The 26,724-nt window shown below is 41.0% G+C and overlaps 1 protein-coding gene across 5 annotated transcripts in view; it reads left to right on the top strand.

Moving 5' to 3' along the window:
* Positions 1 to 26,724, top strand: part of GPATCH2 (G-patch domain containing 2) — a 121,849-nt gene that overhangs the window by 73,217 nt on the left and 21,908 nt on the right. For 3 of the 5 annotated variants that reach the window (XM_036235442.1, XM_036235440.1, XM_036235441.1), the window contains exons 6-8: positions 4,548 to 4,615; positions 10,584 to 10,623; positions 16,242 to 16,306. In XM_036235442.1, the coding sequence (XP_036091335.1) occupies positions 4,548 to 4,615; positions 10,584 to 10,623; positions 16,242 to 16,306 (173 nt within the window). Of the gene's footprint in view, positions 1 to 4,547; positions 4,616 to 10,583; positions 10,624 to 16,241; positions 16,307 to 18,607; positions 20,106 to 24,761; positions 24,940 to 26,724 lie in introns of those variants that run through there. The other 2 variants (XM_036235443.1, XM_036235444.1) reach the window with 2 other exon arrangements.

Below are 26,724 nucleotides of genomic sequence, written 5' to 3'. Positions count from 1 at the left end.
TAGAGCAGTTTTGGGTTTAGAACAAGGAGCAGTTGCTGCGTAAGGAGCTGGAGAGAAGGATCACATTGGAAAATAAGGATCGGCTTAGCGAGGGCTTCAAATGCATTTCTCATTAGTTTTAATTTTATTTTCAATGTAGAGCTGTGGATGGCTCTGGAACGAGAAAACTGACATGCGAAAAGCAGCGATTTAGAAAGTCTAATTTGGCAAGTTGGCTAAGATGGATTGGAGCAGGGAGAGAGAAATCACACGCGACTCCCTTCTCGGAGGTGATTTCTGTCGCCTTTTCACTCTTAAATCAGATATCTACTTTGCTTTCCTTTAACCTTATAAATGATATCCATTGATGCTACCTGAATTGCCACTTTTTGCGTTGCCTTTAGAAGTAATTCTTGCTTTTTATTTTTGTGTGTCGGTTTAAAAGTAATTCTGACGTTATTTTCCTGACTATTTGCCATCCCCAAACAGATCGTGCCTTTTGCGAATTAGGACCGTCCTGTAATACTATATATGACAATGGATGACACGCAATATTTTATTCATTCTCCCAACTATCTCGTAACCGAATTTTTCACCGTTTATAAAACTCGGGGGTCTTCATTTGAACTAATTTTGTGAATTTTTTTTTTATTCTATATGAGGTTAAAAGATAAATATCTTGCCCATTCATTTTAACAGGTATTCTTTAAAATCGATTACTACAAAATATGTAGGATGTTATTTTCTTAGGCTTGTTGTTTAACGAAGATAAACGTGTAGACTAGCAAGTGCAAGTCTGTGCTTTCCTCCCCTTACGTCCTGCCCCCAGGGTTTAAAGTCCTATTTTTAAGCCTGTTTTTGTTGAGTTGTTTTCCTTACTATCTGTCACAAGCGTTTGACTGACACATTTGTCGGATGTACCAGGGGGCCTTCATCGCAGAGCCTACTACTTTAAAGGCTTGTTTCTTTCTTCAAAGAACTCGAGTCAAATTAATAACAGTCCTTACAGGAGCAGGAAATGTCTGGGTCTTGACAGACTGGCGGGGAGGCTCAGGCCGTGTCTCCTCCTAGCCCGGAGGCCGCGCAGGTTTGATTGACCGGTCCTCACGAAACCGAAGGGCTTCCTTTTGAATGGCAGCCTGCCACCGTCGGTGTTTGTCCATGTGGCCACCGCCGCAGAGTAGCGTTTGGAAAGCAAATAGAATTTAGCCGTATATGAGAGCAAAGTCGAAGGGGGAACGGCTGGCTATACCAGAGGGAGGGAAGAAAGGGTGATGGCCTCTGGCAGTTACGTGGAGACACAGCATTCGGTTAGTTTACAGAAGGAATCTTACTCGGTGAGAACGTGAGCAGAGTATTATCCTTATTGAACAACCTCTTTTCTGATCCTATAAGACCATTGTGTTTTCTATATCTTTACCTGATTTGGGACACCATGTATTCAACTATCTAATTGTAGAAGAATGGGGTGGGATGCGGTGGGTTTGGCAATAACAGAATGAAAATGAGGTAGAAAACCAATTGTTGTGTTTATCTTTTGAGGAAAATCCTGAAATTGGTGTTAATCAGTGATAGGAAGAGTCAGAAATTACTTTTAATATATCTAATAAAATTGGGAAAAGAGATATTTTGTCATCGATATCATTTAGCTAAATTTCCCATATATTGTTACTTATGGACTTGATGAATTTTGATAGCGGCACTTATACAGTTTTTAGTTAAATTTTTTTATCTCTCACTACTACATTCCGAGGTTGATAACTTCATTGTGAGTAACAATAGCAAAAACTAAGGCCCATGTTGACTTTTAGCATTATAGTTTATTTTACCATCTAAAAAGGCCAGAGGTTGACCTAAATGTTATGGTATCTAGAGACCCTCCATTGCTTTCTACCCTTGAGTTTACTTTTTTAATTTAATAATTTTGTGTAACAAACATAGGTAATGGAAAGAACTATTCCGACTTTATTCAGCTTTGCAGTCACTATTGATAGAGTAACATTTAACAAATGAATCATAAGAATTCAAGACATACGGTGTGATGTCTGAGATTATTATCAGTAAATATTGGCTAATTATATAAATGATCATCTCCAGTGTTTTAACAGACAGCGTGATTGGGTTGTGGAGATACTGTTTTTTTATGAAGAACAGACTACCTGTTCCCTACCTAATCTTGTGGAATAAAATCTATGTTTTCTAAAAAAACAAACTTTACCATGTTTTGTTGGCTATTTAAAGAGATAGGGTTTTTATTTGTGGTTTCTCTCTAAGACATTTCTGGAATAACTGGAAGGCACTTTTTTTTTTTTTGGAGAGTAAAATCATCATCATGCTTGATTATTTACTAGAAATGAACACTTTGATCCGATGTTGAAAAATTTTAGAAGGAATTGTGTAGTAATGCTTCTTGACATTTTGTAGTACTTGGAAGCATCTACTAATGATCAGTCACTGAGCACATTTCAGCACGTCGAATGCACGGAATGCCATACAGTGGTGCTTCCCACAGTCGAATTCCGTTCCCATCCTGTTCTCACACTTTGGGTGAGGGCGTCCAGCCCCCAAAAGTAGCACAAGGTTCCCTCCCACGGTAAGAATACTTTCCTCCCGAATCAGACCGGTGCCTTTCTTTGACCCTAAGAAGATCATCACGCATGCATGGATCTCAGGGTTGCTTAATGTTGCCGAAAAAATTCTAAATTATGCCTGTTTGCATATCTTTAAGAGTAAAACAAAAATTGACATGAAATAACAGAAGGTGATATTTGCCTCCATTTTTTTTTTTAAAGAAAGGTCCATGGACTAGCTACATATATAAAGTCATTTAAATATCTCCATTTGCAACTGTAAATCTCTTCAGAGTTATTTGCAGCAATTGAATTGAGCTTATTGTTCTTATATATATGATTTCTGAGAAATAGATAGTGTGATTACTTCTGACTAGATTGAAAGCTTGCATTTGTATTGTGGTATAAATTAGTTATGAATTCTGTTTTATTGTATTCGGCTGCATTGTTTTCATCTGGCAATTTATCACACGGGCGTATGTGAAATTTCTTCATTTATTAAATTTCGGATTATGTATTTCGAGTCAGAGCAAGACGTTAGACGTTTTTCCATACGTACAGCTCCAGGTAAACAAGCAATTTTAGCCCTGAAAATAGCTTCTGCTTCTGTCAACACGTTGTTTATTCTTTCTTTGAGATAAAAAGTTCAGTTTTCTGATATTTGTGCCAAGATAAAGTCAGCAAACAAGATTAATACAGTGTGGAAAAGGTTGCCTGCGGCCCCGGCAAAGGAAACAAGTTGCCCGCGCGCAGAGCACCCTGTAAACCAAATAAAAGTGTCAGGTCCGCCACGCGGTAATGTGATCGTGAGCCCCTAACGAAGCGCGACATGGGCGCGGGGGGCTCTTCTCCTCGCCACGGCGTGGAAAATGGATTACTGCGTCGCAGCGAGCCCCGCCGGGCGAGCGTGCAAACCTCGTTTGGGGACGAACGCGGGACGGAGCCCTGGGGTCGGGCCGCGCGCACCTGCCATGCTCACGCCGTGGGTTCTCAGTGTCGCCGTCTGCGCAGAGCTGCAGCGTTTGCGCGTCCTGGAGGCCCAGAGGGGACACTGGCCTCCTCGCCAACCGGGTGGTACACGAAGAAACTCATTTTTGAAACGTTAGGTTTTTCTCCCCCTACGCATTCTTCCGCCGCACCGTGCCTCTGTCAAGCCTTGTTCTCTAAGTGGCACTCCTGTCATCAAACAGAGATTTTACTCACATGATGAGGGAGCATACCGAGACCTTTTGTTGCAAATGTATGTCCTGTTGGTTGGGAGGGTGCAGCGTGGTGCTCTGTATGTTCCCGTCGAGAGCCCTCTGTGCGATTAGGAAAGTGGTGAATTTATTTTAAATGGGAGTGGGTCAGATTATGAAAAAAAAAATTTTTTTTGAATTTTTCATTCTTTATCAGATTTTTAATTTTACTAAGAAATAGAGGACTAAAGTATCATTCTCGCAGGTGAAATTACATTTTGTTCTCTGTAAATACACATTTAATTCCTAATGGGAAAACCATGAAAAAGGACTAGCGACGACTTCCTTGACTAAAGTTTTTGTCTGTGTTAAAATGTGAGCATTATCAATGCATGCTATTCATATTTAGGAATTAACTGCAAATACATTGGTCCTTGGAAATATCATTCGCTCAGCACTAATCTTTTTTTTTTTTTTTTGGTTTTGTTTTCTTTTTGCCTGTGATTAAATATATGCACAGGTGAACAGTATTTGGAAGTAAGAGTCAGTGGTCTAGTTCTGAAGGAAGATTTTTTTTTTCCCTAGCATAAAGTTACTTTTTAAAAATTGTCTTAAAATTCTAGCAGAGGGTCTACAAGAGACTTACTAGGTGCTTACTAGGAATTATATTATGCTTTGGGTCTGTGCAGTCTTGGCTAGGTTTTAAGAATCCGTAATCTTCGTTTCAGAGCGGATGTCTTCAAATGCAAGCACCCCTGTTAATTCGCCGCCTTGTCAGAGCCGCATCTGTTAACGCCTTTTGTTGTCACTCTCTTTTCAGGGGACCACTCCCGGCCCTGTCAGTAACAAGAGGATGGTTCGCTTTTCCCCGGATTCTCATCACCACGAGTGAGTACAGGTTGCGCTGGCTCCGTGTAACCTCGTCTGGGGCATTCTGCGTCTTTCTTTTGGGGAACTGGTGGCTTTTGCTGGTAAGGGTGGTTTAATTCGTGCTCACCTTAAGAGGGAGTAAATCTCATATACCAAGGACAGTTGTGCAAGAACCACGTCTGAATCCCAGGGCAGACATTTAAATGAAATAAATGAAGTTTTTTTCGTTTTTTTTTTTTTTTTAATACAGTCATTATTTGTGATAGAATTTGAAAAACACGCGTTACTGGACTTCGTGTGCTGTGTTACAACATTTAAGTTTTCGTTACGTTAAGTTGCCTCAAGCTCTTCTGCTTCATCCTTATACCCTTTCTCCTCCAACTCTTTCTAAAGTACTAAAATGAGGCGTAAGTGACTTTTTGTCAGTCACTTCTCTACTCCCTGCTCCTGTCCATCGCGAGCTGTGATAGGACCAGAATTTATTTCCATTTAGCAACAAGAGGAAGAGACTTATTTACTACATAATTCCAAAAGCTAAGTAGTTGAGCTTTGACTTCAGTGAATTACTGGGTACATTTCTAGGAGCTAATTCTATTTCTAAATGCACCTTTGTTACAAGAGCTTAAATACATTATATATTTTGGCTCAATACCATATGTCTCCTGTGAAGTTGGTTGAACTTGAGGAAGGCCATAAAGTATGGGAAGATGTGAATTAATTAATAGAGTGAATTTTTTTCTGGCAAGCAATCATATTAGGATCCATTGGATCCTATTTTTTAATCCTATCCTTAGCAAATATGAAACAAATTGTTTTCATATATAGCTTATTTTATATAGATTATTAATATAATGTAAATATAATTTATATAACATAAAATGTTATTTAAATAGATGCCATTTTAGATATTCATTTTAATAGATTACGATATCATATTCTCTTTTATTATCCTATAAGAGGGTGTCTCTATTGTCCCTTAAACAGAAGGGGGGGTGGGGAAGCAGACTAAAGCATTTATTATCTCAGAATGACAACCAATCATTTTTATATCAATCTAGTCTGATATAAAACAAAATCTCTAGCGAGTAGATTTTTCGGTAACGATCGCAAACGCTCTGAGGCAGACGCCTGCCGTCTCTCTCTATCACCGCTGTACGCCCGGGCCCGCAGCCGCTGATACATAGTGAACTGTTACTGAGTGAATGAAGACACGAAGGCGGGAATTTAAAATGGGGCAGCCTGGAGGATGTCAGCGGAGGGGGGCTTCCCGGTGCGGCCCTCATCGTATTCTCCCGACACCCCTGCCCCACCGACCTCTGCAGAGGTTCCCAATCCATTTACTCAGACCCTCGGGGGGCGGACGTCAGCTGTCACTGTGTTCAGAGCGTCCTGGTCATCCCGGTGTGTTTGATTCCCGTTCTCCCGACCCTGGGGATGAGCAGGGAGCCGTTCTCTGACCCCACAGCCTGCGTGCTGCTAGCCCGGTTCCTTCAGGACCCCACGCCGACCCCCGCCGACCCCCGCCTTCCACTCCCTCCTCCGCGTCTTTAATTAAAGCTCTGTTACCGTTCGCATTAGGGCCCTCGTGAGTCTCTCTGTCTGTCCTGTTTCAGCCCATGCTACCCAAGCCCCGTCTGCTCCTTTCCTTTCCCTCCCTACAGCCTCCAGTGCTGCCGCCTGCCAGCGGGGAGACCTCCCAAGTATGTCACTGAACACCCTCCAGCATCCGGCTCCGGCTGCCTTTCCACCTTAGCCATTGTCACTCCCTCTTAACAGCACCCAAGGTCCAGCTGTCTGGTCGGCCTCCGTTCCCGGAGTCCGACCTCTGTGTCACTGCCCGCTGTAGCCGGGGACCTCGCTCACGCCTCCCTCTTGCCCTCATGTGTGAAAATCCTATTTGCCCTTCGAGACTGATCAAAAACCACCGACTGACTTATCAGCATGTACTAGGTGCAAGTAACAGAATCACTCCGAAAGTTCAGTAAGCAAGCGACCGCTCTAACCAATTTCCTTTTATTGCCATTTACTAAATTGTGTGAACAAGATTTCTGAGCATTCAAATCAATAAAAGTGAAAAATAGGAATAGAATTGATGCTAACAGTAATATCAGTGGATACACAAACTATTTGGGGGAAATGGTTATTTTAATGATGTCATTTTTATTTTATTTTTTATGTTTAATGTTATCAAAATATGTTATATTTATACTGGCTTAATTAGTTGAATATTAATGATACTGCTTCGATTCTTATCAACTAACAGTTTTTATCAGCATTGACTAATAAACTTTTCCAAATGATTCTTTAACTCTAGTTTTATACTCAGAAATTTAAGAAAAGTATATATATGTGTGTGTATGTATAGACAGCTATATACATGCATGCATGCAAAAGATAATAATAGGGTTATTAATAAAAGGCTTTTGAGCATAAAAATATATTGCATTAGGATGAACTTCTGTGAGGCAGTGAACTAGAGAAAAGAGAAAAATCCTGTAAAATTTTCAACTTTTAAAGAAGTGCTTGTTTTTTTTAATATTAAATTACAGTGATATTTGGATTCCAACATATTTATTTGAAAGCATGTTTTATGGTTTTATTTTAAAAGCAATATATATTATTGGTAGAAAACTAATCCTTTGTAAATATTTTAATTGATCGTGAAAAAAATTAGATGTCTACATAAAATATGTGAGGACGTTTTCTTAACTATTTCAGACAGTATATCCTTAAAGATCATTGAAGACCAATGCTGCATAAAATGCTTTCAGAAACAAGCATTGGAAAATCCTACAAATAATGGTTTAAACAAATAGCAGTTTAGTTTACTGACATAACTATAGGCTGGAAGTCAGTTCCACGGCTGTGAAGAACCAATAACAGGATCTGCCACCACCTCCTTTTAAGGAATCTTTGGTATTTTGCCTCAAATTCCCACTAGCGATTCTCTCTATCGTCTATGTTGTCTGATTGGGCTTTTATTTCTACTCGATTATAATATTTATCACATTATTCTCTACAACATAATTATTATATACATGTTTCGTAACCCTCGATGGACCATGAATTTGCCATGGTTAGAGACTTTCTCTTGTTCTTTAGGTTTCTTATAATAAATAGCAAATCAAAATTTATTTTAAATGCACATAGGTAGCTACCTATAATCCTATGATGAATTCCTTTAAAAAGTAAATACTCACCCCTTATTTTATCTTTTGTATAAATATCGAGTTTGCTTAAGCAAGCTGTGCCTGGATTAAAGATTATGTTCACTGGGAATACTTCTGCACTTTTGAAATTTAGCATCTATTGCTTTATCGTGAAAGTGGCTTTAACTTTAAGTTCAGATAAATAAGATATACTGGATCAATTTCTCCTCTGATTTACAGATTCCCTTGGGTAAGACATTTAGCTTACATATGTCTTAATTTTTAGTTATAGAGTAAAGATAAAAACAGGCCTCTCTTATGTAAGACCTTTTACAAAATACTTGTGTAAAATACAGAAAGATTATTGAAATAAGTATAAAACATTTCAGGATGCTGCTGCTGCTGCTTTATTTGGATAGTATACTTTATTTTTCAGAGTTTTCCCCAGCACTTTTCAATGTTTTTATTGCCTCTTAGAAGCAGTCATAGTAGTATCGCTTCTTCATTTTACAGGTAATCTGATTTTTCTGAAGTCAGACACTTTCTCACTCAGCCAATAGCCAAGTGAAGAAACAAGTGTTCTAAGCATCTTTTATGTACTTGATAACGTGCCACACCTGTTAGGGACCTAGAACTATTACCCCAGGAGCACTGGTGTCTTTACTAACACTTAGGAATTAAAGATCACGGACGAAAAGTTCACATGTTACTATATGTCCTTGGGTGCTATGTGGGGAAGTTGGATTTTAAGCAACTGCTATGCGCAGATTCTTTCTTAGTCTGGTTTAAGCCTCTCAACACTATAAGGGAGGTGCAGAGAGTTTTATTTTATATACGTCGGGCTTTGTTTCTAGAAATGCCCAAGCCACATCTGCGTCCTAGAGGGAGCACTGAGCTTGGAAACCACATAAGGCTGTTGTGAGGGTTAAGTGAGGTCATCTATCTCTGTGTGACCCCTAGCATGGGACCCTGCACCTCCAACATTTATCGAGTGACGGTGGCGTTTCTACTGCTCTTCCTACTGCTACTACTACGTTTCCTACAACTACTAGTACTGTTCCGTTACTTCGACTGTAATCACCATCCCTTTCTCAAGGACCTCCGATTCTCCATCAAAAGAAACAGACTACTACAGGATAGGGGTATAACTGCTGTAAAGGAGCAAAGTCCTTGCACGTTTAGAATGGGAAGCATCTGAGTCTGCCAGGGGGCGTGAGGCAGGCTGCCCAACGGAAAACCGAGGGCGCGGAGAACACCATTGTCCTACCCCATGTTATTGCCCCTTCCAGATCATTCTTTTTAAACTCCTGTGTAAAACTTCTTTCTTGTCTGCAGTACATACTTCCAGCAGGAAAGAAAAAAGAAACAGTAATAGGAGAGGGAAAAAAAGAAAACAAATGAACAAATTCTCTTGTATCGAAAGAGCCAGATCTCTGGGTTGAAAGGCCTCACCCATCCCAGTGAGGACAAGGGCTCGCGACTAGTGAGTTAGAAACGGCTAAAAGCATCCAGAGGGGGAAAAGACAGATCATATTTTTAAGAGAACAGGAAGAAGCATTGGATTGGTAAATTGAAAACTACGCATGTGAAGAAGCAAGCAGACAAAGGAAGGGGAGAAAAGGTCCTCTCAACAGGGTGCTTCTCCAGCCCTCTCAAGATGCTCTTCAAGCGAGTGCTTTGGGAAAAGGCTGAAATCAACGGAGAAGCTGTGAGATGCAGGAAACAGAGGTTCAGCAAAGGGGGACGACGACAGGAAGGCCCCGCGAAGGCAAAGGGAAGCCCGGGGCAGACCGCAGAGCGGCACCCGCACGAGACCGAGCACACTGAAGGCTCGGGGGCGGGGGTGGGTGCGGGGCGGCTATGGCGTCAGAGACTTTTTTTAATATATGAATAGTAACAGTGGTAAGGACTCCACAGCTCTCACAAAGGAGGCCAGTGGGCACACAGAAAAAAATAGCGAAGGAAGAAAAACAAGACAACTCTCCGTCTTTAGGAGAAATGGAAGATTCAGCACCACGAAGTGTTCACACAGTTCTATCTGCATCCACAACTGATTAATCAAAAACGGTGTTACAGCTGGAAATAAGGGGCCAGGAGTTTCGAAGGGGCTACGTTTTCAGTCGTAGGGAGTCCGTCCTTCACCTCTAAAATCAATCACAGATCATCAGTATAATCACGTTCTTGTGAAAAACATCATTAAATACCAAAAGAAAAGGCCAGAAGAGGTGACAGTGGTTTCTCTGGACAGAGCTTACGGGTCAGAAAGTGAGACAAGACGCTGCTGATTTTAAACCTTTTGTTGACTTGGGTTTTTGTTTGTTTGTTTGTTTGTTTGTTTTAACCATGGAAGAATCAGGCTGAAGGTACCTACAGCTGGTGCTCCAGAGTTTGCCTTCTGGGGCATAGCCAAAGCATGTAATATTCTTGTATTCTTAACGTTTTTTTTTTTTTTTTAAACTCCCACAATCAAAAGGTCATAATTTGTTGTAATGATGCTATAATTAAGTTGTGGTAAGTGATAGCGTTTGTAGATTTTATAACCAGAATTGATTTCGCAAAGTGAATAGCCCCAGCAGTTTATGTTAACATAATTAAATGGAAATTTAATTCTAACTGAGTTTGCTTATTAAATTGAAAATTACTGGGCTTATGAGCACTCCTACATTTCTGTCAGAATCGGTGTAAGTCTAGAATTACACGAAACCGCCATTAAGATGAAGCTCGCGTGAGGGAGGCCCCGCGGCTGGTGGCGAGCGGGTCCCCGCGGCCCCGGCCGGTGGGCGAGGCGTGGGCGCCTCCCCAGGGCCCCGCTAACACCCTCTCTCTTCCCTCCGCAGCCACTGGTTCGGCGCTGGGGCCCGGACAGAGCACGGCCAGGTGAGCAGCGTCCTGACCCAGAGGAAACCCCTCCGTCCCTTTCTAGCACTTAACTCTCTCCCTTTGGCGCGCGCTCGAGAAGCAGTGCGAATCCCCGTTTCTTTAAAAGAGAGTGAGTAGAGCCAGGGCTTACGGCGCGGACCGCGCAAACGATGCTCGGTAAACGTCTGGTCAGCGTCTGCTCTTCCCGCCATCGACTTGGACTAAACGTGAGATCAGCCGGCAAGAGGATGTACTTATTTATTTTTTTATTTGCTTATTTATATTTAATTTTTTTTTTTTTAGGCGAGGCAACCCCTGGTTGACCTCACAGATTGCAAGGACCTTGTCATCTTACAATTCCTTATTTTTTTATGCCTACGGCACCTGGTCTTCCTAGGTGGTCTCCCATTCAAGTGCTAACCAGGCCTGACCCTGCTTAGCTTCCGAGATCAGACAGGACTGGGCTTGTTCAGGGTGGCAAGAGGACATTTTTAATCTTTGAAGCTGAGAAGGTGGCAATAGTTTCTTACAAGTTTGTTGTATTTCTAGATGAGTTTGGGGTTTGTTTGTTTTTTTAATCTCGTATTTAGTATACATGGCAGTACAATGATTAGTCGACTTAGGAAGAACTCGACATTCACTTTAGTTAACTTTACACAAGAAGTTTACATATGAAGTAGTTTACTTTCGTTGTCCCTTGAATGTGCTAGTTCTCTCTCTGCATCATAGGAAGGTAATTTAGGGCATAGATAGATAGATAGAGATATATAGATATATAGATACACATACACACACACACATATATATATTTATCACTTTTAAAGCATATGTACTTTAGGCTGTGCAACCTTCCTACACTTTTTTTTTTCACTATTGATTCTAAAAGTTATTTAAGTGGGTCAAAAATATCATATATAGAGGATACCTCTAAAGACACGGAATGCTAGACCCCAGACGCCCAGGAGTCGTTCCTTCTTAGAGGCGGGTAGGCAGGCAGGTGGGAAGACAGGTAAGGGGGGATCGGTGTGGCGGCCGTCATCGGAGGCGTCGCCTCGTTGGGGTGCTTTGTCTCTAAGCTGGGCCGCGCACACCGTCGTTCCTCGGACTTATACAAGGTGCCAAGCACTTCATTACAAACTAGACCCTGTGCTTCCTAATGCGTATGAGCCTAAATGAAGAAAAATATCTTTGGAATTCAGTTTTAATGATTTTATTTTTTTTGGTAAACTTGCCTTTTTCCACGAGAGCGATTTTCCCTTTGAAAACTATTTCTCCCATAATAATAGACTATGTAACACCATTTCTAAAGATCTGGGAATTAACTAGGCTGCATCTATGAGGTGTTCATCTTATTATTCCGAATGTAAAAATTAGACACTCTGCTTTCCCGAACGGTTCAGGTCTCTCTATGGACAACGTAAGATCCTGTGTCTAGAAGTAAGCTGCATCAGGATACACTTTATCCCAAAACACTGTTTTTTAAAGCTCATTTTCTACCTTTTAAAATTCTAGAAATGCTAAAATGGTGTTATAAAGTACTGTTTTAGATTACAATGTAACTGATTGATTCCAGCCAGCCTTTATTTCTGCAGTTAAAAATTAACTAGTAACCAATAACATATAGATAAGAAAGTTAACCAGTCTCTTTTCTTTTAATTTTTAAAATCTTTTTTATCAATTTATGAATCAGCTTATTGCTTGAACTTTGATATACCAGGTCAAATTTTTATCTCAACTACACACATTATTAATTAATAAATACAGTCGATTCTTGTTATTTGCAGTAGGCATTTTCTATAAAATTGAGACAAACACTAAAATAGCAAATACAGAAAAGTCAGCTTCCTGAGAACTTACAGTCACAACTTTGTCGCTAACCTATCAACGCATGACGTTGTTTGATGTGCGTTTCTGTTTCGAGACACCTCTTTTATTCCATATCATGGAGACCTTAACTTTGAACACCCGTGACCTGCAGCACGGTACCTCCTGCCTGAAGAGAGCTTATCGAATGTGCGTGTTTTCTCCGGAAGGCCCATCACAGCTCTCTTGCACTGAGGAATGCTAGAAATCTCTTCAGCGCAAGGCATGGGGACCATTTTAAGAGACATAATCACCCATACGAGTCCAAAGATATTAAAAAAAAAAAAAACGTAGCACTAGGTTGACTGCGAAAAGACTCTGCTTTCCAGTCTGAGAGCTCAAAGGCGAAGACAGAGCATCTCCTTGTCCGACTTCGCCTGGGAACGGGCACTGCAAGGGACTTGGGTTTTACCACTCTGCACACCTGTGCATTCACTAGTGCCAGTAGTAGTGATTATTTCTTATTATTATTACAAATACATTTTAGCAAGTAGATGAGTTCACAAAAAAATGGAATCCACGAATAATGAGGATCGACTGTACATATGTGTGTTCACATACACAGACGACCGCTCAGATTCTGAGGGACAAAATTCCCTTAGTTCCACTCCGGCCTCACTACAGCCCCCTCTCCATAAGAGTGAGAACCGTCAGGCCCCCGGAGCACTTCGCCCCCTGGCTCCATTCAGCAATACCATGTCCCCTCTGTAAGCCTCGCACTGTACTAGGTCTTCTGTTTATGAATGTTAATGTAATTCTTACGTGAGTCATTTTCTAATGTGCATCTGCAGGTCACTAATAAGGGACTTGTATCTCCGTGTGGCCTAAGTCCAGAAATCTGAAAGTGGGAAGGTAAGAAGCACTTCGCACCATATCCAGAAGTTCTTAATCAGAGTCGCCATTCTTGAGTCAGAGCCCTGAAAAGTGATGACCTCGCTTGTGGCACTGATAGGAGATCAAGGAAACAGGAAAACTGTACCTAAGAATGAAAAGTTTCTCAAAACCTAGCGAGCTAGATACCCCTGCCGATTAGAGCCGAGCTTGAGGATTCTTGTTTCTTTTCACTGTGAGTTTATGCCCAATCTCCCTCTTCGTTTTTGGTCTTTGAGGCATAACAGAAACATGTTGGGAATCTTTCAAATACAAATATATGTCTTCTATTTTAGTAACCCTCTGGATTACCTTTTTCATCTCTGCCCCTTAAAAGATGTAGGTTCCCATAGTAACTTGTTAAATTCATGACCCAGACATCTGGGTCTGTATTTTTTTTTAACCTGAGTTTGATGGTAAATTTGCAAAGTGACACCCACATTGATAATTTTATTGATAAAGTGCGATAGTTTTGTGATGGTTTCTTAATAGAGGTAGATCGTATTAATTCATTCCAATATTTGTCTCTTTTTATGTACAAAGCCCATCAAAGCTATACGTTTGAGGAAGAAAAGAAATCCCCGTATAAATCTAATGGAAGGAGCTGTTCGGAGAAGGCGCTGTCACATTTAAGTTCATCCAGGTGGTGGCCTCTCCGAGAACTAGCCAGATGCCGTAGGCACGACCTACTATATTTATTTTGGTCATTACAGTTACGTTTTTTTAAAACTATAGAATTCTTTTATTTCAGAACCTTGCGTTGGGGATATTGAGTTTTTTCGCTCTGTTTTTAACACAAACCTCAGGAATAAATCGTGTTCAAATATCTGTCCTTTATCTTAAAATTAAAAATGTTCGTTAGCTAGTACCATTAACTTACGGTGGGGGTAGAGATTTCATCACTTCACCTCCCGCTATCTGTGTCACAAATGTTGGTTCGTACGTGTATTTTTTTTTAAAAGGCACTAGACTTATAAATGCCAAAGTAATTAATTATTTTCAGAAAAAATTTAGTCTTCATGGTACGAAGTGTTTCTGAGTTGAAACACTTTCAGATTAATGGACTTTAGATACATCGTTGCTGTTTTTATAAGTAGTAATAATGAGATATGTCTTCAGCCACGCATCAGACACTAGATCTCACTCCTGTTTTTTATATCATTTATTCATTCATTCAACAAATATTTATTGAGCAATAATAATAAAAAAAAAAAAATCCCAGACAGTGCGCTGGACCTTGGCTATGCAGACAGATTGAATAACTGAAGTTAAGGGCCAAAGGGGAACGAGAGCGTGATCCACGCCCCAAACTTAAAAGTTTAGCATGGCTGGGATGTGTAACTTAGAAGGAGGTTGGGTTGGGGATGGGAGGAAGCGTAACGGATTATAAGTGTAGAGATGTAATCCAATTATGAAGGGCCACAAAAACTTTGCACAAGATTGTGGGGTTTATCTGAAGGGAGTAATGCAATCAGGTCTAACTATAGAATTACTGGCTGCGATGTGGAAAACAAGTTAGCTGGGAGCCAGGCTGGAGGCTGGGAGGCCTTTGGGAGGCCGTTACGGGTGAGGGAAGGTGATGTTCTGGACTAAGTGGCAGCAGTGGGGATGGGCAGAAGTAGGTATTTAAGATAAATGTAATATATACTTATTTAGTTAAGATATTCCTAAAAGACCTGAGTGAGCCCACCACATGCCTGCTGATCTAATTAAGGTCTGTTCCTTCTCAAAGATGGCCCAGTGTTGCTAATAATTGATTCTAGACGATGTCATTCAATAGTTCAAAGCACTCATTTCATTAAGAGTCATTGATACTGGTCAGACACTCCTCACCGACAGCCAGGCTCATTAATTATAGTCACAGTTGTAGCACTGGAACCTTTTCCCAGCACTTCTTAACGTTCTGGTCAGAGCGCTGAGCATCCGATGTGGTTTGTCTTGTTTGACAGAGCGACCTTACAGGTAGATAGTATTATCCCCATTCTACAGATGAGGATTGGGATGTACCGAGCTTAAGTGCTGTGCCTAGGGTTGCACAGTGGTAAATGGTAGATCCGTTACTGAAATCACATGACTCGTTAACTGTGGGCCCAGCAGGGATTGGAACCCAGATCTGTCCTGCAGTATCAGTTCTAAGGCTTTAGTTTCTGTTTGGACTAATTTCTGAGAGGGTGCGCAACTCCTTTTTAGCCTAGTCTAGTGTACAATCACTTGCTGTATAAGTAAGCTATAGTTTTAGTGACCGCGCAGTAAACAATGTTGACCTTTTTTTTTTCTTCTTCTTTTTTTTTATCTTTTCAAATAGAGAAAAAGTAAGTGTGAAGGAAAGTAGATGGTGAGGCACTTTGAGAAGGAATCCATATATATATATATATATATATATTTTCTAATTACCTATTTCAAAACTAACAATTTTTTTCAAAAACATATGTTTTCAGTGTGTTTCTTTGCCATGTTAGGCCAGTAAAACCAGAGAAAAGCATGTTAGATCTTTCAGTTGGCATAGGTGAAAAGGCCCCAACACTTCGCAGCCAAACGCAGCGGAACAGGCCGTTGGTAAGAGAAGCTAGGGCGCTCTTACCGGGACCAGTCAGTCCGGGGCGCCGGGGCCGGAAGCGGGGTCCCGACCTCCAGCCGTGGGCCGCGCCCTGGCCGACCGCGAGAGCAGGCAGGCGTCGGGGAAGCGCCGGGCTGCCCGCTCCTGCTCCCGTCCCGCGGGACGCCCAGTGGCATCTCTCGGAAAAGCGAGCAGCCTCCCTGGCGAGAGCAGGGGGGAAGCAAGTAACGCAAGGTGAAGGAACGGCGTCCCTTCAAATGCGAGGCACCCTCTTCTCCTTGCGAAGGGATGTAATGAGGATATTTTTGTTTCCCCAACCGGGTCTGAACACTTTGGCTGGCGCCAGCTTCTGCGAGACAACCGACCGGAGAGAGGGCACAAGAAGAACTGCTCCGTGAAGACGGCCAGCAGGTAAGCGGCCCAGGTTCGCGTCTGCTCCATCCTCCTAATCACGCGCCGCTGTGTTTTCTCTCATACCAGTGTGAACGCGGTGAGTTGTGGTTGGGTCGTCTTTGGTTCTGAAGAGCCAACTTAAAATATTTTGTGTCTTACTCATAAGAATACATTTTCAGATTACGAGTGATGAGTAAATGATGCCATTTTAAGTGTATTTTTGAAAGCTGGTGAAACATAAAGAATGAGTTTTTAAAGGGAAAAATGTATATCTCCCATAACTAATGAATTATAGGTCAGGATTTAGACTAATTATGTTATTTTTTTATTTAAAAAAAATAGAATTAATCTTTTTCCCCAAATTTGAGTGGTACTGAGACCTCATGAAAGAGCACCATGTGTATTTCTTCTTCTAATATATAAACGAATACATAGAAAAGTCATTTTAGAAAAGTGCTTCCAGGTTCCTGCTCATGTTATGTTGCCGAGTCGATGTTCTTTTTTTTTTTTAATACAAAGATTGTGCCAGTTTATTGTTAGATGATACATTATCAAAGTTCACATGTGGTATCTCTGAAAACTTAATTTTTGTTCCAATGAACGTGGCTTTCAGAATGTCGATCAGAACTGCTACGCTGAGATTTATACTTATTCAGTCTTAAACAAGATAACTGACCTCTCAGCCATCACTGTGTCCCATGGCTTCCCATTGCTAGTCTGCTAGCCACTGCATTTAACATTCCCAAGCCGGCAACTTAGCTTTGAAGTACTAACCCCCAACCGAGAACCCACTAGACAACCCGCAGAAGCACATGTAAATCCTATCTTGCCTACCTGATTTAGACAACCAAAAATTACCAAACACATAAGAAGTTGACCACCAATGACAGTCAGCCAACATAAAATCAATGGGTTTACCCCTAAGAATGTCAGAGCCTAAAATTATAAAATATGAATTAAAATTATAATCTGTATAAAACTTATAAAGGTTATAAAAACTATGGATGACATGTTTATAGAGGCAACGGATCCCTATTAGAATTAACCAGGTAAAAGTGAATTAAAAATATATAATTATTAGAAATGAGAAATATGATTTTTAATGAGATAATTAGTCCAGCGGAATTACATCTGAAGAAACAGGCCATAATATAGCATAAAAACACGAAGAGTTGGAAAAATGAAAGAGCTGTTAAGAAATACAGAAAAGGTCTGAGATATAGTTAATCAGAGTCCTCGGTGGAGACTACAGAAAGGCTGGGAAAAAAATGTGCTCGAAAAGGAGTTGGCTCAGAATTCCCCAAACTGGTGAAAGTTACAAACCCCTAGACACACATGCAGAAAGCACAGTGAACACCAAGTGAATAACTGACCAGAAACCCGCGCCTAGTCGCATGCAGTAGCACACCGAAACCAAGGAGAAGATCTTAAAAGGGTCCAGAGAGAAAGGCCGAGCACCCACGAAGCAGCCCACGGCGCGGCTGCCTTTGTGAGGAGCAGGCGGGGACGGGACTCAGCCACAGAGCCCGCCGACCCCCGGGCTGAGAAGCACAGCTCTCTCTCGCCCTCTCTGGAGTGAAGAGAGGGAGAGGGGGTTAGCCCGACTCGGGGAGCTGTGTGTGTGAGTTTATCTTAATAGAGATAAAGATCTTTATTAAGATCTGTAACAAAGATCTTATTTTTTTTTCCCATAAAATCCTGAATAGCTTTCTATTTTATGCCAAGTAAAAGCCGAAGTCCTTATCTTGGCTGACAAGGCCATCTGCGACCTGGCCGTGCCCTCCTCGGCTTCCGCCCTGACCCGGCTCCTCCCAGCTTAACTTACTCACCTGCTCCAGGCACAGCGGCCTCTGTCCTGCCCCCGACACCCACTCGCCAAGCCCACGCCCGTCTCAGGGCCTTTGCACTGTGTCCTCTGCTGAGAACAGCCTCCCTGCAACTGTCTGTTAGGCCTGCTCCCCGTTTCCTTCGAGTCCGCTCAGCGTGAGGAGGGCCCGGCCCCCACCAGGGCCATCACACGCGGCTACGTAAGTGTCTTCCTTATTGCTCCTGTCGACCCCCTCTTTGAGCTTCATGAGGGCAGAGTCTTTGCTTTACTCGCTGGTATGTCCCCAGTACCAAAAACAGCACCCAACACGTGGGCATAAAGTGTTCATAGGACGAGCTTTAAACAGTCCTCCAGCGGCACGCTGTGCTGACTGAGTCCTCGTCTTGGCCTCTGTGTGCAGCCTCCGCAGTTGGAGTGCCTGGCTTCTCTTCCTGGTTCAACCGTTTCCTGAGCAAAATACTTCTCTGTTCTCCCGTTTACTCACCTGTCAGATCGAGAAAATAGTGGCGCCTATTGTATAACGTTGTCGTCAGGAGCAGAGGAGCCGATGCCTGCGCAGCGTCTGAAATGCCAGCTGCAGTATTGAGAGTGTGATGTCGTTATTTCCTTTTCTGTGTTTCCTGAGCGCTCGTTAAGGTCACATGTTTCATCACACTCTTCCGTACGTCGTTTAGAATGTCCAGCCTTCCGTATGACTTCTGACGAAGTGCAGCAGGCCGGGCCCTGAGCTTCCCTAGTCCCCAGTCTCGCCCTCCGAGGAAACCACTTTCCACTCCTGTAGACGTTTCTTAACACACTTTTTATGTTTCTGATTGGTCTTTCTTGTTCTAAGTATTCATACAAAAAGACTGATAGTGAATAGCAACTTTATGGAATTATTTAAATAACGTCAGGGCCTTTTATATCTGGTATCTTTTTATTTTGGGAGGGGGGGGAATTTGCCCTATTTCCTTCGTTACGTGATTCTTGTCATTTACTCTTGTGAAGCGCAAAGGCTAAATCCTCTAGCAGCCTTGATACATAATTCGAAATCAAGTAAAACCATTTTTTATTTCCACTATTATTAAATTCTATTTAATATTTTTAAATGTCTTTTAGAAACACGTGTTTGTTCGCACATTTTACTCAGCTCTTAGAAGCATTTTATTTTGCATCTACTTAGTTTCAAAAGATAATGCCTGGATTTGTGTGTCCTATAATTTCTTGTGTTATCAAGAAATTATAGGACAGACAATTAATAGAAGCAAGAAATAACTTTTTTTTTTTTTTGCTGTCATCTTGTCTGATTAGTAGTAAAAGAAAAAAAAGTCTTCCGAAATTAAAGAATGACAATGGATTTACTCATGGATCAGAATAGATCCCATCACATTCTCATTCTCTCTCTCTCCTTCTCTCTCATGCACACACACACACAAACGTTCATGTCAACCTTCTCCCATCAGGTTGGGACGATCCTGTTTACGGTAACACAGAGCACATTTGTTTTCACATGACGATCCACATCACTATATCTTGCTGCGGATGAAACAAATAGAATTACAGCTGTTCTTTATTTGATCGTCTAAAGACTCAAAGATGTGGAAGGATTCAGTTTGCTCAGTTTTCCCCATAGTGTCCTCTGTTATTTGGGAAGGAGATCTAATTTGCAACAGATACAAAACTATTTGTCATTTTGCAGGTTTGCCAAAAATAAATGAAACTATTAATTACTACATTTTTGAGCAGCTGTTAATGAATTGGGATGGAATGACTGTTCACTAGAGTACGGGTTAATGACGTGGACAAATTTGTTTAGCATTGCTTTTCACAGAAATGTATCAACAAAATTAAATGTATCAATAAAGGTAATTGATGCATTAATTATTTAAGATAAGAAGTTACCTATCCTATGTTACTAAATTTAGAATTTTTAGAACAAATCCTCCTTTGTCATGTTAAAAGTAGCGATTCAACACTGTATTTAAAAGCAAGTTACATTACTCAACATTTTATATTTCATGTATTTTATATTTATATATCTAAAAGAATTGCTTGAAACTGCTTTTAAATACTAATTTTAAAAATAAAATTTCTAGTACTTTATCATTTTTCTTTCTAAACCTAAAATTAGCGTTAAATTTTATTGTTCTAAAAAAATGTACCCAATCCTCCATATGGAAAAAGGTCTTTTAGATTATTTTAATTCATTTATAAGTATGCATGAATGAATAAACAAAAGTATTTACATAGTCGCTTTAATTAGAATGTATACATTTCATATTTGTTTCATTTGAACACATTTAATTGCATATGTGTTCTTTTTTTTTTTTTTTAATTGAATAGCTTCTAGGTATGGAGGTACTTAGACTAGAATAATTGGAAACATACCACGTATATAACATAAAACAGTTTTAAGAGATTTAATTCATCTGTTTCACTCTGCGACCGAGGTGCCGTATTAACAAAGGCCTTATTCTCACATTGCCAGTTCTCATCCCTCCTGTCCTTCCGGCATCCTGAAATTCTAACCTTCCTCGCCAAAATTTTAAACGGTGATGATAGAGAGTTATTTTAAATTGTGATTCTACTAAATAAAATGAGATATTAGCCTATTAGGATTTCGTAAGGTGGTTTTCAGTTTGAGATGAATAAACCATACCGGCAAAAAGGGGTTTTCCATTTGGAAATGTGTGTCTGATGTGCAGCGAGTGAAAAAGCAGTCGTGGGCTCCCTGGGTAAATGCCCGTCGTGGTGGCCCCCTCTGCCCTGAGATCTGGCGGCTGAGCTAGGTATTTTCCAACGACTAAAAGTATGCACAGCCTGTCACCTCCAGAACAGCAGTCGGGTTTGGCCGTGGTCACTAATAATGGAAAATAGTTATCACACGAAAGCTGGTCCAGTGACCTGTGGCCGAAATACATTTGTCGTGGGAAGCCCATGTCCTCGAGGACGGATGTCTGTTTCACAGTTGGCACTCTCCAAATTGGCCCTGTGATTAAATGGGCATGGACACAGACGTGACCTTTAACTCCCAGAGGCGGTTCCCCCAGGAAGCAATGAGGGGACACCTGGCGGGCCATCTCGCAGCAGCCTGTGTGGCCGGTGCCGCCCGGGTTGCGACTTCATCCCGGGCGTGTTTGGGGACCTGTCCGTCCAGTGTGTGCGTGTGCACCAGGATGCCTCCCAAAGCAACGAGGGTTCCTACCTTATTAGTAAAAGCAGCACTGTAAAAAATGAACACTTTAAGTCAGCAACACACTAAACAACAGATGCTGCTTGATAATTTGTACCGTATGGTTCCCCACCCCCCCCCCCGCCCCCAGAACAAACTTACTAATAAATTCATCGAAAACGCCTTCAATTTAAAAATGCTGTTTTGTGTCTATGGAACAACAGATCACGTCAACTCTTGAATTTTGAGGTATGTAACCACTCGTAACAGGAATCATCTTGTGATCTAAAAAGTTTAATGCGTATGTAAATGTAATTAGAATGCTTTAATGTTTTATCAAATAATTTATAAAAATATTCAAATATGAAACATTTAACTATCGCTTGTGTTAGCTAATTGTCATTACTTTTCAATTATGAGACAATTAAAAATGAACTTAAAAATCACAAAATAATGTCCCATAGAGTTAGAGCTATGTTTTTAAAGGAATCAATTTCTTTATGAGCAGTATTTTTCCTTGCTCTTTCTTCTTAAGACTATTTTTTCACCGCTCCGTAGTGATTTGTTTGTCTACCAAGATATTGTTGGGAATTTACCTTTGTTTATTTCATATATGTCTGATCAATTCCAACTCATGCCCAATTATATTATACTAAATTAACATAATTCAACAGATGTTGATATTTAAATGTTTTCTGGCATTCAAATCTTGGACAGCTGTCTTCGAGCTTGGGGAAAAGGCAAACATTTAGAGTTAAATGCTGAACATATGCTTAAATTACTAATTAGAAAGATGGAATAAAAACTGTGCATTATCCTTTCTAAGGACAATAAACCTCAGATAGGGATTTCTGTAATCTTTTTACATCAAGTTATAGTCCAGGGGTATATCCGGATTAGATGACATAGGCTTCATGACAACTTAATTTAATTTCCATTTTAATCATTTAAAAATTATGGAGAGTCTCACTAAGGTTTGAAAAACCTATAATAACTTTATATCAGCAGTCTTACGAGGTGAAAGGATGTCGTTTCTCTTTCTCTGTCAGGATGGTAAAAGCTGTTTTCAACGATATTTTATTATGGAAAATACATTGTTTGAATTGGATTCAAATGAGATCTACTGCCTGTTATGATTGATGGGGGTCTGCATCTTAGGTGCCCTTTGGTTTATGAATTCTCCGGTCCACGCCCCTGACCCCACTTTCTTTGCTTTAAAGTTTTGGGTTGAAGAAGTCAGCTTGTTTGTCCTGTACAGTTTCCCGCGTCCGAGGAATGTTGCTGATTTATTTTATCTACTTGCTGTCATTTCACACGGTCCTCTGTATCTCGTGGTTTCTGCAATTGGTATTTAGAGCTGGAGAATTGATTAGATCCTGGTTCAGTTTTTCGTTTTTGTTTTGTTCTTTTAAGACCCTTTCGGAGGCGGTGTTGTATACTTCTCTCACGTCCATGTCTTTTTATGATCTGTTGGCTGTAATGACCGCGGGATTGCTGTTTGACAATTAGGCATTTTGTTTCTGAAATTTAAAAAATATAGGGACTTGCATGTTTTTCTAAGGAAGAGCATGACACAAATGAGAAGGAAAAAAGACTTAGTTTATTTTCGGAGTTAATCTTTGTAGGGTATTTCTCCACGGAGCTCTACAGGCGATAGGCTTTCCAAGTGATAGACCTGAGTTAACAAAATTATGGAGGATGTTTGGTTCAGAGATCTCGATGGCAAACCGATCCTGAGTATAAGCTAATGCATTTCCGACTGAATTGGATTCGGAGCATCCGGAAGGGCTCTCCTCCGGATTATGGAACGTCAGTGTTCACGAGATCTTCACAACCCTCCTGATGTCCTTCCTTGCCATGCCAGTGTATTTCACAGTCTAGTCAATGTTGGCTAACAAGTCTATAAAAGTTTTACAGACACAATGTTCATTCATCTGGCAGACATCATGGAAAAGGAGAAACTAAAAGCATAGTTTCATCTAGTAAAATCCAAAATTACATGGAAAGAGACCTAAGGTGCCTGCATAGACTTTAAAAGCTGGTTTGCATGTACAAGCTTGATTTTACAGATACTTTGTAACCCGAAGCCCAAAGTATGGCCTGAACAAGTTTTCTGGTTTTCTATTTTCGTAAATAATCATTTATTATAGAAATTGGAACCTCAATAAAAATATCAATTATCATAAAAACAAGTTACTATAAAGGCTCTGGCATGTCCTATTAAATTTCGTTTAATAACTATTTAATAAGTGCCTGAGATTGGCAAGGTTTGTAAACACTAAGGAAAATTTACTAAAGAATTAATAAGATGCAGGCCCCACAGTCCTCAAGGACGTGCACGTCGGCCTGGGATTTTCTCTGCGCGTCGAGCTGAGTCATTTCCCGGCATGACCAGTAGCCTTTAGCTCCTAGGAAGTGAAGACTGTCTCTTTTTTATTCCTCGGTCCTGTCCGATGGCATAGGGTAGGGCATGTATTACGTTTTCAGGAGATATTTATTAAATGGAGTATGATAAACTAAGTTGAATAGTGTGGTATGGAATAAGGGGAAAAGTCGTTTTTTGAGGCAAGCATTGCTCAGTTCAACTACATTTACTTTGCTTTCTGTTCAGGTGATTGTTGTCAGGTAAGTTTCTCTGGACCTTGGGTTACTCAGGCCTCTGAGGGGTGATTCTGAGGATTAAACAAGATAAAGTATGTGAAAATGTTTGGCCTGATACCTCACGTATAATTGGCACTCAATAAGCTTGTCTCTTCCCGGTAATTCAGATGATAAATTCTAAGACTTAAGAAACCAACATGCATTCAAAATAATTAAAAAGTAAAATAAAATAAAAATATGCTCTCTGCCCTGCACTTCCAACTCCATCATTCCCTGAAGCTAGTGACAGAAAGAAGCTCACCGCGCTTATTCCAAAATGCTGCCCCAGAGCTGAACTGAAAGCTTGCCTTAGAGTCAGAAATATCAAATGGGAGATTTTAGAAAGAAGTCAGTTCAACAGATATTATACACTGCACTGGATGAAGTGGATATGAAAGTCAGTAACGTGTTGACTTCGCCCAGAAGAGTTAAGAATGTTAGGAATACCTCATTTATGAGCAGACATTATAAATGGCAACCATACCGTCCTAGGCAACTCCATACTGCTAGTATCGGAGAGGAAATGTGGAATTCTGTCTGAATCTGCAGTTTGATTTGAGGGTTCTTTTATGTGAGGTACAAGATGTTATAAGACCCACATTCCAATTTCCTTAAATGTAGACGCAAATCTTGCATTAAATGAAGCATTCTAAAAGAACCATGTTTATTTTGAGTAAGTTTTTTCTCTCTCTTAGGAGTAAACAGTATCTTTATTTTATTATTATTAAGCAAATTAGAGTAAGTATTATTATTAAGCAAATCAATGATATGCAGATTCCAAAAATGTATAGTTATATCTAGAAATCAAGTATATGAAATCGATTTCACTTTACTAAGTGCCTACTGTCTCCTAGGTTCTATGGTGTGAAGAATAAAAGAATCCTCCAAGATGCCTCAAATATCTTAGATTCCGCTTGGAGAGACAATATGCAAATTTGAACTCAGGAGAAATGAATTTTCCTCACTTTCCCCCGAAAAGGTGGTCTGCTACGACAGCCCCGTGGATTTATTAAATCGTATAGTGATTTCTAATCCGTGTGAGTCTCCTGCCTTAGTCTCCGAGCCCCTCGCTGGGAAGAGCTGTCTAACACTTCTTCCTGTTTCGTTTAGCGTCAGCAGAATGCCTGATTCACAGTCGAGTTTCGTTCATTGTTAAATGAATGTTTTCGAGCGAATTTACATAACCGTTCAAGAAAGGAGAAGTGTTATCAAAAAAAAAAAAAAAATTGCAGGACTGATTGCCAAGTGAGCAGTTACTAAGTTTTAGTTCAATAAACGTTTATTGTGCTTCTAGCAGATGGCAGAAGCAAACTGCAGGGCTCTGAGAATTAGACATGGTTCTGGGCCTTGAGTTGTTCCCGGTATATATTTAACTGCTAGTCACCCCTCATCTGAAAACGACTCAAGGCCATACTATACGGTGAGTGTCACAGCAGAGGTAGGCACAGATTGATATGAAATAACGAGAAAAAGCACTCGGAAGGATAGTGAGGTTGGGAAAGTTTTTTTAAAAAAAAAAAAAAAAAAGAACGTTTAGATTTGAGTGTGCTGGGAGAACTTCAAAGGGAGAAAGCGCAGACTCTCAAAAATGGGCAGAATTAGGAAACAAGGCATTTTTTTGAAGTAGGTAGAATACAGCGCTCCAGCATTAGCTCATGTGCACGGGCTCGGCGGCCGGCAGGTCCTCGGAAACACCCTAAGGAACTGGACAGGTGCGGCTGCCCGCGGAAGCTCAGGTGGAGCAGCACTCGTCCCAAACTGATTTTTAGAAACCGCGCTGCATAACTGGCTCCATTCAAAGGCTGACTTCCCTCCCGATGTGAGACCGTCCTCGCTCGCACGCACTCAGAACGACCCCAACTGCATAAAACCATCGCCGCCACCTTCGGGTTCCCTTTGTTTAGAATAATACAGAGGGACAAGGAGCAGCAGCATTTCCACGAGCCGTGGAATCCGTGCTCGTTAAGGCACGCGAGGAACGGCGCAGTTAGAGCGGCAGACCCCCGGGTCTGGGGTAGAGCTCGGAACACACCACGGGGGAGAAGCAGGGCAGCTCTGAACTCGCCAGGACCAGGTGGTGGCCAGGTGGAAAGGTGCAGTCGAGGACTGCCATGGGAAAGCCAGGGGGTGGCAAGGCTCTCGTGGGTTTTTCTTGAGCTCTTGAAACGAAAATGAGTACTTCATCCTGACATGCTGCAGCGCACCGAAAGTGAGCAGAATCAAACACTAGAGCCCAACCTGACTTTTCCATTAACTGCCAGAAAGATTCCTACTTGTTCTTTAGAAATGAACCTCATTACGTCCTTATTACAGCATATCGATAGTGTCCAGACGTAACGGCTCTGTGCTGTCACGGGTTTATTTGGTGTGAGTTTAGTGGCACTCCTCACCTGTGGCGTTATGATACCACAAAGTGCCTATCTTCAGTTCCCCTTCAATCCTGGGTAAATTATGTACCTTTTCTGTGCCCCGGGCCGCTTATCTGTAAAATGGGGATGACAATATCAGTAAGATTAACAGCTGACAGTTATCACTTGTTTCCTTTGCGCAGGCGCTGCACCAAATTTTTACACAAATAATATCTAAATAAAATCTTCAAAAAAAAAACTACTTTGAGATAAGATAGTCTTATCACAGTTCTTGAAGGTAAAGAAACTGAGGCAAAGAGTGTAAGTAACATGTCAAAGATTGGGGAAACTCCTCACACATTGACAAATACAGGGACACGGAGGCTTTTTCAGAGAACTGGCTGGGAGAGCAGAAGCAGTGGCTCCCCAGGGAGCAGGTTCCCCTGACTCATCCCGAACGCAAACCAGG

This window comes from Rousettus aegyptiacus, unplaced genomic scaffold (genome assembly GCF_014176215.1).
Source record: "Rousettus aegyptiacus isolate mRouAeg1 unplaced genomic scaffold, mRouAeg1.p scaffold_m13_p_18, whole genome shotgun sequence".
In the NCBI taxonomy this organism is placed as follows: Eukaryota; Metazoa; Chordata; class Mammalia; order Chiroptera; family Pteropodidae; genus Rousettus; species Rousettus aegyptiacus.
This window is presented reverse-complemented; position numbering and strand designations above follow the sequence as displayed.